Source organism: Athene noctua, chromosome 18, assembly GCF_965140245.1.
Source record: "Athene noctua chromosome 18, bAthNoc1.hap1.1, whole genome shotgun sequence".
Lineage (NCBI taxonomy): Eukaryota > Metazoa > Chordata > Aves > Strigiformes > Strigidae > Athene > Athene noctua.
Window position 1 is genome coordinate 14,647,118 of NC_134054.1, and position 17,163 is coordinate 14,664,280.

Below are 17,163 nucleotides of genomic sequence, written 5' to 3' on the forward strand. Positions count from 1 at the left end.
GGGGCGGGGCCGGGCCCGGGGCGGCCCCCGGAGCGCGCGGGGCGGGGGCGTGGCGGCCGCTGTCCCCGCCCCCGCAGGCCCCGCCCCCCGCGGGCTGTCACTGCGGCGGAGTCGCGGCGGCGCCGCCATCGCGGGCAGATGCAGGCGATCAAGTGTGTGGTGGTGGGCGACGGGTGAGTGGCGGCGGCGGGCGGCGGCGGGGCTGCCCCGGCCGCGCCTCGGCCCCCGGCGGCCCCGCACAAAGCGGGCCCGGGCGCGGCGGCGCCGGGGGAAGGCAGGGAGCGAGGGAGGGCCCGGCGCGGCCCCGCCCCGCGGCCCGGGGGAGCGCGGCTCCGCCGGCGGGAGGCGCGGCCCGGCCGGCCCCGGCCCCGCAGCCGGGCGTGAGGCCGCGGCGCCCGAGAGGGACGCGCCGGGCGGCGGCTGCCGCCGCCGGTGAGGAGCCGGGGCCCGGGCCGCGGCCCTGCCCCAGGCCCGCCAGCCGGGGAGGGCGCCGGGGCGGTGAAAGCTCCCGGCGGGAGGCCGGGGCCTCGCTGCAGCGGCGGCCGCCGCGGCCCGGCCCAGCGCGTCCCGCTCCGCCGGAGTTGGTGAACTTGGGTCTCGGGCCTTGACGCTGTTGGGGCTCGCTTGGAGCTGCGGCGCCCGGAGAGCGAATTCCTGCTGATCGCGGGCCTTGAATCCGCCTCCCCGGGGTTCGGTTGGGTGCCTGCGCTCCGCTGGTTTTCATCGTGCAAGCCTGATTCATCACAAAGTTCTCCCAAAAAATCTGGGTGTTCGCAGGTTTTTCTCATCCCAGCTTTTGTTGTTTGTGTTCCAAGGTGGAATACACTGCTGCTTCCGATTTCACCATGTGCCTCTTGTCAGCCTTCTTGCGCTTTTCTTTAGGCTTTTCCTGCGTGCCTTTTGCAGAGGACACGTCTGCGTGCGAGGCGCAGGCCCGCAGTTTTAGGTTTATGGTGCTTCGTAACTTTTTCTAGCTTGTCCTGCATGTTTTTCCCCATAATTCCTGTTTGTTTTCCTGGTCACCACAGCAAACACAGGGCTGAGGTGCAGCAAGATGCGAACTGGTCGTAGGCAGGGAGTGGTCTTTCTGCCTTCCCCTGCGTTCCCCCCTCAGATACCTGTTCGGAGCACGGCCTTCCCGGTTCTGACCTGGGGGGCTGGGGAGGGGAGAAGAGGAAGAGCTGCCCAGCATGTGGAAATGGGCTTTAGTGGGAGGTTTGCAGCCCAGGGTTTTGCTTTAAGACCAAATTGACGGCACAGAGACTAAACGAACTCGGATGCCAAACCAGTTTGGTCACAGATACGTGTGGTTTTGTGAATTACGTGACTTCCCCGTTCGACGGGAGAGAGGTGGCGGTTCCGGGGCAGAGCCAGGCTGGTTGGTGTGGCCGCTCCTTACACAACCCCCCTGTTCTCCAGGAGAGGCGACCAGACCCAGGGGAGAAGCGGGGCGGATGACTGCCGTGGTTCTCACGTGTCGTCCTGGTGCGGGACTGTGGGGTCCCCTCGCTTGCTCCCGAGTCGTCCCTTACGTCATTCCAGTAGCAGAACTGGGCAGGGCACACCCATCTCTGGCGGTGCTGCCTCGCCCGGGCACCGAGGGAGCTTTCCCCGGCACTGGCACTCGCGATCTGTTTCTCTGGAAGGTTGCCCGCAGTTCGCAACTTCCGCGGTGCCAGATGGGCTGTTCACACCCCTGGTCCTCCCCTGTGCTGTCACTGAGCCTTTCCGCGTGCTGGCGGGCTGAGCCTGCCCAGCCCTGCCGGCTGCCACCCTGGCCTGTCCCACCCTCCTGCCCTCAGCAAGGCCCTGCGCCCGTCCGCCAGTGATCGGCACTGACCCCTCTCCAAACTGACAGTGAGCGACTTTAAAGTTCATTTTTGTTTACGGATACTTATTTTTTCCCCTTTGTATTTATTGACATTCTGTATTTGTTATCCAGTATTTGAAGAGCTTGAATAATTCTGTCTTGTTGTGTATTTTTTCACCTCACTGTTTAACCCATTTTGCTAGTTTACTATGGATGTGTTCAGCCCAGCACAGAACCCTAATTTATTCCTTCTCTTCTGATTCTGGGAACAAATATATTCTGCCTGGTGTTTTGCTGAGGCTGCATGGGTGGGGAAAAGGAGTGGGAGCTCAGGCAAGGTGCACGTTGTGAGTTCAGGCCTGTTCGCTGATAGTTGGAGAATTCCAGCCTGCTACAGGTTTGTTTTATCACACGGTAATTTTTTACTGAACCTCTTTTTTGGGTGTGGGAAGGGTGAGTTCTACTGCCTCTGTGCTTCCTGCTGTGCCCTTCCTCATGCTTGTCACTCTTATCCCCTGCAGAGCTGTAGGGAAGACCTGCTTGCTGATCAGTTACACCACAAATGCCTTTCCTGGAGAATACATCCCCACTGTGTGAGTAGCGGCCTTGGTTGCTCTGTGAGCACACGTGTGTAAAAGCTGGGTTTGTGGGCGAGGAGGACGCTGCCCAGCTCGGGCCGTGACCGTCAGGCGGGGGTAGGGCTGTGTAGTGAGGGGGGTAGAGTGTCCCCCCGGGAGCTGTCGCAGTGCCCTCTCCTGACCCCCTGCCCCCTTGGGTTTTGTGTAGAGGGATGGGGGGGGTCACAGCAAGGTTGTCACTGATGGGGGCTCTTCCTTGGCAGGTTTGATAACTATTCTGCCAATGTCATGGTAGATGGAAAGCCAGTGAACCTAGGCCTCTGGGATACTGCTGGGCAAGAGGATTATGACCGACTGCGGCCTCTTTCCTATCCACAGACGGTGAGTGCTGGGCTCGGGCTGGCCTGTAGCTGGTCCCTCTTGGAGACAGGGAGGCTCCCAAGGCCAGCCAGGCTCCTCTCCTTCGGGGAAAGTCTTGAGTCCCTGCAGCTGCAGCTGTACCTCTGGTTGGTTGAAGTATTGCAGCTGAATTCCTCCCGAGAGGTTTTCCTGTTCTAGTCCCTGCTTCGTAGTGGTGTTCGAACAGCCACGCGGCCCGGAGGGAGGCTCGAGTGGAAGGAGTGGTGTGGGGCTGCTCTGCAGCTGTGCCACGTTCCCGGGCTCTCTGGGCAGCACAGCTCCCTGTCGGGCTGCGCCAGTTGTGTTTCCTTGGCCGCAGCAGTTCCTACGTGGCCCCAACCAGGGGTGAAGCCCATAGCACCATTATGGTATTTGTAGCCACAGGCCCTTGACATGCAGAGCCTGTTATTGTAAAACAAGATGAAGTTATGCACGCAAAGTCTGCTCCTTCCCTCTCTGAATTAGTTATGGGTGGGAGGAGGTTGTCCTCTGTAAGGCTCCCTCTCCACCCTCCCTCCATTATCTCTAGCTGTTTCTTTCTACCTGGCTGACCTTCTTGTTTCTGCACAGGATGTTTTCTTGATCTGCTTCTCCCTTGTGAGTCCAGCCTCCTTTGAGAATGTCAGAGCCAAGGTAAAGTATTCTCCTTCTGGGTGAAATGGTGGAAGGGAGGAACCAGGGAAGTCCCCTGCCTCACGCAGCACCACACCTATGAGCCCCAAATCTCGAGCAGTCGTGTTTTGATAAGGGAGGGTCATAGCCTGCAGGTTTAAGAGGGGCCTACTTTTTATTTGTTACTTCTTTGGCTAAATTTTTGCCTTTTTGAATCTGCATCTTAAAGAAGGGCTGTCCTAGAAGCTAAAATGCAGTTAAGGGAAGCCCTGGGTGCAGAGTTGGCTGGCACTGTCTGTCACGATTCCATGTCTCGGTGCCTTCGGTGTTACATCTGCACCAATCTCTTTCTGCAGAGCACACCCAGAACTGTAGGCAGAAGTATTCTGTTCAGGTGTTGCCACCGTGTCAGATAGGGAGTAAAAACCTTATTCCCAATAGTAAATGCATCCTCCTAGTTACATCTACTACTAGAGCTACTTTCCTTACCATGCCTCTCCGTTTCAGTGGTACCCCGAGGTCCGACACCATTGCCCAAATACACCCATCATCCTGGTGGGCACCAAGCTGGACTTGAGGGATGACAAGGACACCATTGAAAGGTTACGTGATAAGAAACTGGCCCCCATCACCTACCCCCAAGGTTTGGCCATGGCTCGGGAGATTGGTGAGTCTCAGTGCTGGCAGATCTCCACAGCACCGGGGCTTTCATTTTGGAGTGGGTGAGGGCAGTACATCCTGGTGGGACTGGAGTGGTTGAGCTGGAGCTCTCTTTCCCCTAGGGTCGGTAAAGTACCTCGAGTGCTCTGCCCTGACGCAGCGGGGCTTGAAGACGGTGTTTGATGAAGCCATCCGGGCTGTGCTCTGCCCGCCGCCCGTGAAGAAGCCCGGCAAAAAGTGCACCGTGTTTTGAGGGCTGTGGCCTAGGTGCTGGCTCAGCATGTTGTCGTCCTCTGACAGATTGCATATTAGCTGGGTGTTTCCGGAGGGGGCTGGGATGTGTAGGGCCCTTCATCATGTACGAAGTCAGTGTTTTTTAAATGTCTCTTTGATTTAACGTCAGTGTTGATGTGAAGGGGCAGCGGGGGCAGGAGACCAGCTGGGGGCTGTACAGCCCCCAGGGGAGGTACAATGGGGAAGGCAAGGCAGCGCCTTGGGGCAACGGGCTGTTCTGGCTCTCCTGAACTCCCAGCTGGAAAGGGCCGAGACATCCACCCTGTCCTGGGAAGCCCTGGTTTCAACCTGCAGGTGCAACAGGCGGCGAAGGCCCTTGTGGGAGCAGGGAGGGAGCCGATACGAACGGTGCTGAAGGGCAAGAGCAGCCGGGACAGCAGTAGGGTCTCCTTGCCCAGCCAACGTGGCTAACAGTTAACAAACTGGTGCTCTAGCTGATACGTGCCTGAGACTGTTACAGAAATCATAACCAGCCCTGGAAGGGGGCAAAGTGAAAGATACGAAGCTGGAAAACTAATCATTAGGTGCTTTATTGGGTACGAGCCAAACTCAGTGAGTGAAACAGCTCTGTGCAATCGATGTATTTGCCTTTTCGTGTGTGCACACCATAGGACAGCGTGGTGCTGCTCCCCCCCATCGGTCTTTAGCAGGGCCTCCCCCCCCCAGATCCAGTCTCTGCAGAGCAGGGCTGTGGTTGTTGCCTCTGTTTTGTTTTTTTCTACTAAAGACAGCAAAGGAAGCAATGAGGAGTCTGCTAACTTCTTCTTTCCCTTCCCACTGAAAGTGCAGGCGGGCTCTATGGCTTTGGAAGGAACAGGGAGAGCTTCTGAAGGGTTGTGGGGGGGGAATAGTGTTGGAAGAAAGACAGGTCCAATTTCTAATCATCATGTAGAGTGACAAGATAAAACCTTATTTGGTGCAATAAACATTCTCCATGACAGCGTATGTGAGCTTTATTATATAGCAGCTTCTAAAGGTAATCTTCTGCCTCACTTCTCATACAGGTTCCAGCCCTGCTGCCCCTCTTCTCCAGCAAGACTGGGTCTGTGTCATTGTTTTCTATCCAGTTTACATCTATGCAGTACTAGTGTGAAGGTTAAGGCCAGGTGTGAAGTGCAGGTGTCATCTTAGGAGACGAGAAATCCCCCGTCAACCACCAGTGAGCTGCCAGTTGTCATAGCACTCCTGTCACTCAGCAGGAAGAGAATGCTGTTCACCACATCATCCACCTCTGGAATCAAACACAGAGAACATCTGATGCACCCCTCAATTTGTGCTAGAAAAGCAAGCACCCCAGGAGGTGTGCCTCTGGCCTCCACGTGTAGTGGGAGCAGGGATCTGCCTCTGGCCCCAGACAGAGGTTGCTGCCGGGCAGGGGCAGCGCGGCCGAGAGCCGGGGTCACGCAGCCCATGTGTGACCAGATGGCACCGGGTGCAAAGCAAGCAGCCCCGCCCTCGTTCATAACAGTCAGGGCATTTCACTTGTCCCAGGTGGAGGAGGCTGGAGAAGAGGGGAAAGAAGGTTGATTCTGCCCTGTCCTCGTGAAATGCTGCAGGAGTTCAGCCACAGCCCCTCCGCAGTTGCGACTTGACCCAAAAGCCCCAGCCTGGCAACAAGTCCACACCACTGACCTGCAAACTTCCCCAAGGGGATCCGATTAATCATGGCAGCAGATTTCTGAGGGTCGCTCCAGTTAATTCTCCCCATATCAGTCATAACCACTGTGGGGTTCACAGTGTTCACCCTAATCTGGGACCAGGAGCAACAAGCAATCTAAGCAGACTGCTCTGAGAGGAAACGCTTAGGTTCAGCTTTAGCACTTTCCCTTCTCACAAAGACTCTGACCTACCTTGTGGGGTCCCAGTTCCAATGCCATTACCTTGCTCAGCATATCCAAAGCACTTTTTGTGGAACCTCAGGAGAAGGGGAGAACAGGAGGCATTTAAGTGCACAGCACTTGGTCGGGAACGCAGAGAAACATTTCACTGCCCAGAAACAGCAACCAGAGCTCGGTGGCTCCAGCTAGTCAAAAGAGAGGGGGCACTGCTAAAGCTACACCTACTCACAGTACACAGCGTGATCCCGCAGAGCGCGCTGAGACGCCTGGCTCGAGACGTTGACAATGGCACCTGGCACGCCTTGGGCAATCATCTGCCGAGCCACGATCTGGGAGAAGGGAGAAAGCAAAAAAAAAAAAAGGGATACCAGAATCGTAAGGATAAATCAGTATTTCATTCAGTAGGAATCTTGCTGGGCTATTACGGTAGCCAGAAGAGCAAAAACAGCGGCAGGAGGTCAGTCCTCACTGCCTCCCACTTAGAGAGAGTCAGAGCAAGCGAGGGAAGGGGCTGCGCACGCAGATTGTCAGGGGGACTTCAGATCATGGTCCCTTTACCTCCACGGGGGACACTTATCTCTGCTGTGTGGGACAGCTTAGTTACTGCTACTCAGGGAGACGACTGCAGGGACAATTCCTCCTCACCTGGGAAACATGAAGCACAGCGTGAAGATTCACATCAAAAGACCTACAAATAAATCAAATTTAAAAGTTACGGAGTGTTTGCAGCCCAGGCCAGAGAGGAGTTGCATGGCTATCGGAGGCAGCACAGGACAAGGGCTGCTGGTATCTCAAACACGGGTGCTACTCCAAAGCTCAGAGGTGCAAGCTGCCCGGCTAGCGGGAGCCATGAGGCGGGTTTCAGCAATAAACCCTCGGCTGGATGTGAGCTGGGCGGTGTGCAGGGGAGCTGCACTCATGCAGCAGCGCGTTTCCAGCAGGACTCTGGTCTGTAGCAGAGTAATGTCGTTCCTGTAAAGCTTAAACAGTGAACCCTGGGCCTCAGCCAGCGGCCACTCAGGTGAATCGAACCTTTCACGTGGCTTTAAAATTGTAAATCTGCTACAAGATAAGTAGAAGCAGCTTTTCTTCGATTTGCCACACAGTCCTTCCTTGGTCGGGTTGTCACCTGCTAGTTCTGCAGAACAGTCAGAATCCACAGTTTATATTCTCGTCAGAAATTCTTTAGTACAAACCCACAAGAGCTGTTCTTAATGTAGGGACAAAGCATGGCCCATCTTCTCCAGAGGAACTAGAACTCGCCTATCCTGTGTCCTAACGCCTACCCCCAGCAGGAACTATGGATTTTTGAGAGAAACAGATGTCATGTTAGTGCAGCAAGCAAAGTTCATTTTCCACTGTGACATTTTCATACTCCCTTACCTGGCTTTGTCTTCTTTATATCTGACCTGTCTTATCGACACCTGCCCGTCAACTGAGCAGGGACTGGGAGCTCTGGCTAAGAGCCACGGGCTCTCCTCCTCCTCCTCCTCTCTCCGCGGGTGGGTGCGCAACCACCGTCCAGGCGCTGCCAGCGCGGTTCTGGCTACCCAGTAACTGCGGAGCCGCCGGCGCTTTGCCTCGTTCCCTTTCGATGTTGCAGGGTCAGAGGCGGCCACGCAGGAAACCGGGAGGGGACGAGCGGGCCGCGGGGGCCGCGCACGCCTGCAGCGCCTGCCCCTGTCCCCGGGCGCCCGCCGCTCCGGGCCCCTTCCCGGGCGGCTCCGCCGAGGCCGGGAGCAGCGCCGGGCACTCACCGCTCCAGGGCCGTCCGCGTCACCGCCAGGAACGGCTCCAGCTGCGCCACGGCCGCGTTGTTCACCAGCAGCTCGAAGGGCCCCGCCGCCGCCAGCGCCGCCTCCGCCGCCTCCCAGTCGGCCACGTCCAGGCACAGCGGCTCGATGCCGGGGCACTGCGGCGCGGGGGGCGGCCGTCAGCGGGGCGGGGGGTCCCGGGGGTCCCGGGGGGTCCCGGCGGTACCTCTCGCGCGAGGCTCTCCAGGTCCGCCGCGGTTCGGCTCAGCGCGGTCACGCGGGCTCCGGCCTTGCTCAGCGCCACGGCCACGGCGCGACCGATCCCTGCGGGGAGGGAGGCGGCGTCACCCCCGGCCCCGGCCCCGGCCCCGGCCCCGAGCCCCGAGCCCCGGCACCTTTGCCGGCTCCAGTGACCAGCGCCCGGCGGCCGCGGAAGCTGCGCTCCGGCTCCATGGTGCGCGCAGGCTGCGGCCTGGGCGGGGCCCCGGCGCGGGGCGGCCCCGGCGCGGGCAGCGGGCGCCCCCGGCGGGGGGAGGCCCGGCGGGGCGGCCCCGGGCCCCGCTGCCCGCCAGGCACTTGCCCGAGGGGGCAGGACGCGGGCCGCGGCGGCTGCAGCCCCGCGAGCCCCGAGGGGCCGCGGCCGGGACCCGTTCCCGGGCTCAGCCAGCGCGAGACGGGCGCGCAGAGACTCATTTTCCCGGCTCCGATTTCCGCCGAATCCTCGCACCGAGAGGCCGCAGACGAACGGGCTCGTTACCAGACGTGGAAAACCCACCCCCTCCGCCCGCCTGAGGCTGCTGCGGAGGGCTGTAGGCAGCCCCGGTCCACGTCACCGCCGGGACCAGCAGCGGCAGGGACACGGGCTCCGCTTCCCGCGGACCGCGGCTTTCCCGCAGCACCTGCCCGAGGCCAGCAGCGAGGGCAGCTGCACACCCAGTGCCCGTGGTGCTTTCTGAGACTCTTTAAGAGCTGCTGTGGCGCATTTAGTACGTGCAGAAACAACAGGAAAGTACTGAGACAAGTCTACAACAACTGACTTATTCCAGTTCTTTTACTTTACTGTTAATCATCATCTGCAAGGATTTTTTTCTCATCTGTATTTGTTCCTCTGCACATCCAAGTCCTCTTAACTCACCTGCTTTTTGGCCATTTGGCATCACAGGACAGGAGGCTGTAGTTTTCTGGATTACAGGGTTTATGGCCCATTTCTGGTGTAGAGATGTGTCAAGGACCATGACAAGACCCAGCCTCTGACATTATTTAAATATTTATTTTGTAGAACCACTTCTATGTATGAGACAGTAGTTTGAGTAAAAAGCTGCATCCCGATATATCCACATAGCTACTGTATTGTCCACGCAAGAAACCTTAAAAAAAGCTTTAACAGACTGAACAGTTCTATATCACCACGCAGCAGAATGTAGTCCTTTTTCAGTTTAATAAACACCCTGCAGCTCAGAGCATGCTGCCCCTTCGGCACACCTAGCTTAGGGTGACTGGTGACTAGTGTGAAACATCTGCTACTCAGTTTTGCTGCCATCCATATGATGTGTTGTCATTTCTGAAATGCAGTTTGCCACATAATCACTGCCCAGTCCACACTGCCTGTGGTATCTTAACAAGAGGCTGCTACCAGTGGAAGAGGAATAAGAGCTCCAACAGAAGAGTTCAGAATCAGTGTTTGAAGACAAAATCTCACTGAGACCTCAGGAAGCTTCACAGCTTACTGCTACAGGAGGTTGAAAGAAGAACCTAACAAGTGTTAGAGTATTTATATAAATCCCAGGAATCTCCTGAGCTTTTAATGACAAATCATTAAACTACTGGACACCTCAGTACTAGCAAGCAGGAGACCTAGTGAAGAGGTAGACCACACCACGACCTACAACTCTGCAAGTCCTCCTGTTCTCTGTAACAGGCTGTCAGTGGTACCTGTTCCAGAACAGCCACTGTGGGGCTGGACTTTGATCCAGCTCCCTGCAGCACCCTCACTGCTGCACCTCCTGGTCACCGCAGCAGACATGAGGGAAAGGAGACACTCAAGAATGAGCTTCAGGGCTGCAGCAAGTAGCAGTCAGCTTGTTTGCTCCTCAGTGGAATTAACTAAAACCATGCCGAGAGGACAGCGTACCCAGGTAAGTGCTCATTTCACACCTGAATACACTGCAGGCCTTTCCCTGTGCTGGGCCACCTCTCAAAGGGCAGGAAGTTAGGGAACTAGCTGGAGTCCACAGCACAGCTCAGCACAGCTGTTCAGAAATCTGAAACTTTTGCTAGGTCCTCATTCTAGTCATTAACCACAGTTTCAGGTTATACAATGTCATTCTATTATTCTCCCCTTAATTCAGCCTCATACTGTAGCACTAAACCAGCAAGTATTTTATAAAGAGTTTGTGTGAGTAAACAGTGGTTTTGCAAAGTCATTTTTTATGTCGTCCTTCACGTCAGGCAGGGATTGCACATGGCCAGAGATCGGGCTAACGGAAAAGTCTGGAGGCCCCTTTCTTCCATTTTCAAAATAGAGCTTACTTTATTTAAAAAGCAGCAGCAGGCAATACTGCTACAGCACTGAACTTCTGCCCTCGTGCAAGTGCGCAGTCTCCTTTCAGTGACTGCCTGAACTATTTACTGAAACATTAAGAAGCAGGGTAAAAAGAAACACTGATCTAAACTTTAAGGTAATCAAAAGATTATCTGAAGAAGCTGAAGCGGAGTAACCAGAGTTGTACAATTAAAGGTCCTCACGCAATACCATCACAACCTTCCTCAGGCATTACAGCCACCCGGCACAGCAAGAGGTACAGCACAGCTGCAGAAACAGGGCCCGTTCCGTCAGCCAGCTCCAGCTCATCCAGGCTGCTGTGGGCAAAGCAGAAGTGACCGCCATCTCATCTGGCAAACATTTCTTCAGTATCAACTGTCAAGGAAACAGCCGTGGACCTGGCCGAGCACCATCCTCACCAGGCACACTGCAGCTCGGCTGGTAAGAGCCAAGGCTGGCACCGCCTCCACGGGAGGCACACAGGGACCGCGGGGGAGGACGCGGGCGGCGAGCAGCTCTTACCCAGTCCCCAGTAAGCTTACCCCTAAGGACACAGGGGTTTCCCATGACAATCACCCTAGCAATTCCAGGATTACTGGTGTTTGTGAACAGACACTGTTCTGGCCCACAGCTGGAGTTTTAATACAGCAAACCACAGAAGCTCTTAAATAATTCTGTTCCCAAGACAGACAAGTGAAAACTTCCCCTCTCTTGTCGCCATGGGGACTACAGTCTGCTATAGCACTCCAGCTTCAAGGCGATGGCTCTAGAAGCCCCCAGCAGTAGTAGGAATGCTGTCATTCCAAGTACGGGTTCACCTAGGATGTGTCCAAGGACAGATTCATATGACAAAAGCGTTAAGTGGCCTGTACACATATGACCATAGTCATTATACAAAGAGCCACGGGACAAAAGAGCAAGGATTCTTCAGGCTGCAGCTGAACAAACCACACCTCCTTGCTTTTGTAAATAGAGTCTGTCTACCTCCTTTGCAGATACCTCTGGCTGTCTCCCAGAATAAGAATTAAAAAAAAGCCACCAAAAAAGTCCACCACCATTCCTGTCTTATGCAAACTAGGTAAGACACGGATGTCAACGACTGGTCAAGAATTATGACATCTTCTTAGCAGGGCACCAAATAGTGTCAGGGTAGAGCAGACAATGGACAGATTTAAATCTATGAAGAAAAAAAAAGAAGAAAGTATTAGATTGGAATTCTCCCTACAAGGAATGTACTAGCACTGAATGTGCAGCAGCCTAATAGAGCAGAGAGGCTGGGTCTGCCTGCCTTTGGCACAGTGACAAGAGCTGACATGAGAAATAACTCCATTAGTGGGCTTGATCATCTTACAGTTGATAAACACGAACAGGGCAGGGAGGTCTTGTTTTGGAAGTGGACACTCACCGGGTTGGATCTTGCTGAAGGCCAAACACTCCTCCCACACTCACAACGTTGTGTTTGTTCTCAGGGTCCCCGTAACTTAGGGTTACCTGAAAAGCAAATAAATATTCAGAAACTGTAACACTAGTGCAGAAAAAAATGAATGGGGGTAGTAGGATTATTAATGAGAGATGGAGAAAGACTCCTAGGATGCTGCCTAACCCGACTGCAAACGGTGGATGACATTTGAGAAACGGGTTAGTTCTGGCACAAGCAAGGCTGGCGCTGAACGGCCATCAGCCACACCACTGCTCAGAGGCAACACAGAGCTGACTGCCCCGAGGGACAAAGGAGTTACAGCTGTGAGCTCTGTAAGGGCATTAATCCTGAGCTTCCACCACACAGCCGACGTTCATCCTGAGCCGACACTGCCCCAAGTCTGCCACGGTCTCTCAGCACAGAGGGAAAACAGAACCATTTGGCTGTTAAATGGCATGAAGAGGGCTGCCACGTGACAGACCTGGCAACGAGACTTAGATCTCTGGAACTCCTATTCAGTTATATTCTTGCACACAAATAATGTATTAAGAAATTTTCAGGTGCCAGGTACAAGATGACTTATATTTTCTTTCTAACTGTAGATTTCCTGGACTATCTGTGACAGTCTCAGGGCAACAATGGTCACCAACAAAAGGCCGGATTCAGCCCTCAGTTAAATTCACTAACATGAAGGAGATTACATCACGCTGGAATTTGGCCCCAAGTGTACATTTCTGTGCCTAATACAATTGCCAGGAAAATATAACCAAGCAGTCTGTAGGGATAAAACCACTCTCGCTTTTTTTCATGGTACCGAACAGCAGGAGGCAGACAAAGCTTCTGGGTAGCCCTATGGCTCCATCTGCTGCCCACGAGCAAAAAGGTTTCCCAGCAATTAAAGATGATATGATTTTTCCTACAAAACGTTGATTAAATTTCTTGAGATTCAGGCAAGTTATTCTTAAATAACCTGTTATTTAAATGTTTGATCATTTAAAAAAAAAAATCTATATATACCTATGCCTTAGTTATTGAAGGGGTACTTGGCTATAGCTGTGATACTAGTCTTTGAACAGCATCAAGACTCAGACTTTGTCAGGCCAAGACAGAAATACTTTCTTACATGGCAGGAAAACTAAATATTGCCTCCTTCTACACTTGCTGCTACCGTTACTCATGGAAAGTCAGACATTAGAAGGAGATGAGGAACATCATATTTAGCCTTAACGTAGCAGAGTGCGTCCCCAAAGGAGGGGACAGCTACATGACCTAACTGGCTAGGGTGAAAGTATGCTTTTACCTAAATGAAGAAATCTGACTGGATACAGCTCTGAGCGAGCCTGTAGAAGACTTTCTTTGCTGAAGAGGGCTAAGTCTATGGAGAGTATTCTTTCTGATCAGGCTGAGGTGCAATTGTAAAAAGAGGACATGAGGCTTAACCCTACCTGCTGCAGAACAGACTCGCCTTGTAGCCTCTGCAGATTTTCCAGATGGGAATGGAAGAGGGGGCTGTGCAGCAGCTTCACCTCCAGCAGCCCTTCAATGATGTAGCCAATAGTGCAGTCGTCAGGGAGACGCACTCTTTCTGCAGTACTGATGAAGTTACCCAGGCTGCCAGACAGAGCGTAGGAGACAAGACGAGATATGCTTTAAAACCTACCAAACACACAGTGATGGAGCTCAGCCAGAGGCAGGGTTTACCTGGCCCAGGGACTCATCTTCAGGGCAAGACCTCTGCTGATACAGAACCCTGCTCCACCTGTGGCAAACCAGAATTTCACGGTTGTCTTCTAAAGAGCAACAAGAAAAACACACAGTAGTTACTGATAATCAGTTTTTCCCACGTGCCTGGGCAGGAAAGGGAACTAAAGTTTCTGTCAGATACCACACACTGCACTTGGGTCAGAACAGGACTACAGATTAATTCCTATTTCTTTAGGCTGCTGGAAGCCCAGTTAGCTGTTCTCTCAAATGAAACTATCCTGGAACCGACAGCAGGTGAACCATCAAGTTAGCAGAACTGAGGTAGCACACACGAAGTGGGAAACTACAGTCCCACTCGCACCCGGTTCCATCTGTCCCCTGGTCGTTCTAGCCAAGGGTCAGAGCCACCCCAGTGTTCCTGAGGAAGTCAAAGATGGTCCATCAGTCCCTTGGCTCCGTGTCCAAGGAGACTGTTTTGTTGTGCAGAGTCTTCCTTAACAAGCTGCTTTGTAACTGACTTTCTGGCAAGTGGACTGATTTATCTTTAGGCCTGTCGGTACAAGTGCCTAGTGGGGATTTGTCCTTCAGCACATGTATCCTGTGACTGAGGCTGTTTGCTTCCACTCCTTGGAAACCTGGAAACCACTCAGTACTGGGAACACCTTGTACACCCAGAGAGCCGGTGCCACCCATCCAAGGTTGGTTCAAGGTGATGGCAACGTGATACTGCTCTCAAAGCAAACAAAGCAACCCAAACTCCAGCGCCATAAACCAAGGAACACTGCCCCTAGAAACACTAAAGGGAAAGAAACAGTCGAGGTGGGGAGGCCCTACTCACCTCAGTGTGAGGGAGATCACCAACATACAAGTAAAGGAGGAGGAACAGATGTCCACACAGGAGAGAAACTCTACTGTGTATTTGCATATGAGGTCAGATCAAAGGTTTGTTTAGCCCAGCACCCTGTCTCTGAAAACAGACAGTGCCAGGCTCCTTGTTTGCAGATTAAATGGCTTGTTTTTATGGAGGCATCCTATGAACTCTCAAGGTTTGAAAAGCTTAGAAGGCCAGGACATATGTCAGATTAACTGCCAAGTTTGCTTACTGATCCATCACTCTGGACATGGTCGGCTGCCTCAATGGGATGGTCCAGACTCGGCCGTCCCACGTAGACGTCCTGGCTGTGCGAGAAGGCAGACAGGAGATGCAGGAGAGTCCGGGGGTTCACATAGTTGTCATCATCCACGTGGCAAAACCATCTTCAAACAAAACAAAATAAGAAAGTCACTGCATCATCCCTTCCACCTTTCAGACGATGCTTGTTCATAAACACTGCCTCATGCTGCGCTCCCTTCCCTGTGCTCATCACCATCTTTCAGCTAACACTGCATTCCTTAGTGGAGCAGAGGTTACTCAAGTTTCCTGTGAACACAGAACTAGAAGAAACAGTCAGTCAATCAGAACAACGTGTTTCACCTACTTTTGCCCAGATTCCAGGAATTTATCATATTCCACAGACATCTTGCAGCAGAGAGCTTGCCGGGTATGGACAGCAGAACAGTTGGTGTTGATCATATGATCCCCTAGAAAAATAAAGATCAGCCCTTTCAGGTCTGAGAAGCATGTGCAGTCCAAAAGACTACAAAAGAAATGCACATGTGGCACTGCACATCTGAAGTGCATGCGGTGCACACATGGAGCAAGCTGCAGGGCCGGCAGGGCTCATGGGTTATGCAGATGCCATGTGAGCTGCAGAGTACACGGAAACGTGCGAGCGCAGGGTGTATAAGTAGTGCCGTGAGGCTCCAGGCAAAGGAAACACCCGATATAACCCTGAATCAGACAGAGTCCAGCTTTACTGACAGGAAGGAAGTGGGTGCAAAGGCGAACCCCATATTCAGAAAGTTCCAGGCACCTTGTCCAGGCGGTAGGTAGGAACAGCATATTCTCCTGAGAAAGGAGATGTTTTCTCCATTTTCTCTATCTTAACTTCCCTAATTGCTTGTACAGCATGAAATAAGGACATGAGGGAAAGTACGACAGAACCAAAACCGAGTTGTAACAGAGAGCATGCACCTCCCCCGCACAGCTCACCGGCTTTCAGGCGCAGCTCCCGATCCTCCCAGTCCGTGAATATAAACGTCTGTGGGAGACAGAAATGCTGTGTCCGGCTTGAGAATTTCAGAAACTAATTTAAACTTTGTTCAGTCGCAGTCAAAATTCTGAATGTTTTGTCTTGCTAGTTTATCTTGTGGTGGACAGAACCCCAACAACTTCAGCTCGTGCCTTACTTGGGCAGTTTTCCCATTGTGACCCAAAGAGTCTCATTTCAGCAACGCACCCAAGATTTGAGTTCTCTCATCTCAGGGTACAGGCAGCCAAGTTTCCAGATAGGAACGACTGTCTTTTTTGGAGGTACCTCCCTCTGCAACTTACCTGCTCTCTCTGGTGCAGAGTCACCCACAGCTGTTTGACCAAGTTAAAAGAAGGAAAGTCAAGGTGGAAAGTGCCAGAGGGTAACACATCCCAACACTGGGCAAAACTGCGTTAATATGCTTGAATGGCCTGACATTCCCAAACACATGAACGAATTCTACGTTGTTCTAGGGAAAAAACCTAAGTCGCCGAACTACTTAGTCCAAGGTACCAGCTCAGCTGCATCAGCACTAGGGATCCTTCACTGTCCTGGGGTGTTTTCCACAGTCACACCAAGTCAAAGCGTTTTGGCTAGGGCCACCAGTCCCAGATTGCAAGTAACGAGCTTCATCCACACGCGGCGCTTCTGGAGGGGGGCTCAGACGAGCCGTCTCGGTAAAGCACCTTCCTCAGCCTCACAAGGAAGGATGTTAACGCGCGCGAGAGAAATGTCCGTGAGAAAGCGCCGGCCCAGCCTCACCTGCCCCCTCGCCTGCGAGATCCAGGTCTGGAGGAGCAAGTCCAGCCGGCTCCTGTGGTACTTCCTCGTGGTCTTCACGGCGATGAAGATGTCCTTCAGCTCCAGGCTCTCCCGGGCCGAGCCCGCCGCAGGCCCCGGGCGGCCCTTCCGCGCCGGCTGCGGGCTGCCGGCGAGGCCTCCTCCGCCCCGCCCGCCCGCCCCGGCCCCCGGCCCGCCGCCCGGCTCCCCCGCAGAGCCCGCCCGCCCGCCGGGTGCGCCGCTGCCCCCGGGGCCCGCCCGCTGCGGCGGGGGCCCGCTAGGCCCGGCGGCGGGCGGCGGGCGGCGGGGGGGCGCGGCGGGGGGCTGCCCCCGCGGCAGCAGCAGGAGGAGGAGGGCGGCGGCGCTGAGGGACAGCAGGAAGCAGGCCTTGCGCAGCCCCAGGCAGGAGCCGCTCATGCTGCAGCCCCGCGGGCCCGCGCCGCGCTGCGCCGCCGCCTCATGGCCCCGCGGGCGGGCGGCGGCTGCGGGACCCGGCGGGCCGCCCGCCCCAACGCCCCGCGGCCGGCGGAGAGGCAGCGCCCAGGCGCCCCAGGCCGCGGCGGGGGGCGAGGGGAGGCCGCCCCGGGCCCGGCGAGCGCGGCCAGGCCCCGCGGGTGACGAGAGCCCCGCGCCGCCCCCC

At 54.7% G+C, this 17,163-nt stretch overlaps 3 protein-coding genes across 4 annotated transcripts; 1 reads left to right on the forward strand and 2 right to left on the reverse strand.

The window, feature by feature from the left end:
* Positions 1-82: 82 nt before the first annotated feature.
* Positions 83-5,293, forward strand: RAC3 (Rac family small GTPase 3). 2 transcript variants are annotated; one of them, XM_074922286.1, is made up of 7 exons: positions 83-173; positions 2,332-2,403; positions 2,652-2,769; positions 2,990-3,008; positions 3,317-3,420; positions 3,907-4,066; positions 4,182-5,293. In XM_074922286.1, the coding sequence occupies exons 1-7, from the start codon at positions 139-141 to the stop codon at positions 4,310-4,312; spliced, it is 639 nt and encodes a 212-aa protein (XP_074778387.1). In that variant the 5' UTR covers positions 83-138; the 3' UTR covers positions 4,313-5,293. The 2 variants fall into 2 exon arrangements, with proteins under 2 accessions (XP_074778387.1, XP_074778388.1); XM_074922287.1 differs by lacking the exon at positions 2,990-3,008 and having other exon boundaries at positions 3,358-3,420.
* DCXR (dicarbonyl and L-xylulose reductase) lies at positions 5,278-8,471 on the reverse strand. The gene is made up of 8 exons (XM_074922285.1): positions 8,341-8,471; positions 8,172-8,269; positions 7,949-8,103; positions 6,837-6,879; positions 6,421-6,520; positions 6,204-6,268; positions 5,986-6,103; positions 5,278-5,584 (listed from the first exon to the last, which is right to left on the reverse strand). Exons 1-8 carry the CDS (start codon positions 8,396-8,398, stop codon positions 5,481-5,483), a joined length of 741 nt encoding a protein of 246 aa, XP_074778386.1. The 5' UTR covers positions 8,399-8,471; the 3' UTR covers positions 5,278-5,480.
* Positions 8,472-9,047: 576 nt separating this feature from the next.
* Positions 9,048-17,038, reverse strand: RFNG (RFNG O-fucosylpeptide 3-beta-N-acetylglucosaminyltransferase). Its single transcript, XM_074922147.1, has 8 exons — positions 16,506-17,038; positions 15,704-15,752; positions 15,090-15,192; positions 14,715-14,868; positions 13,609-13,697; positions 13,353-13,518; positions 11,893-11,978; positions 9,048-11,664 (listed from the first exon to the last, which is right to left on the reverse strand). The coding sequence occupies exons 1-8, from the start codon at positions 16,938-16,940 to the stop codon at positions 11,598-11,600; spliced, it is 1,149 nt and encodes a 382-aa protein (XP_074778248.1). The 5' UTR covers positions 16,941-17,038; the 3' UTR covers positions 9,048-11,597.
* Positions 17,039-17,163: the final 125 nt, after the last annotated feature.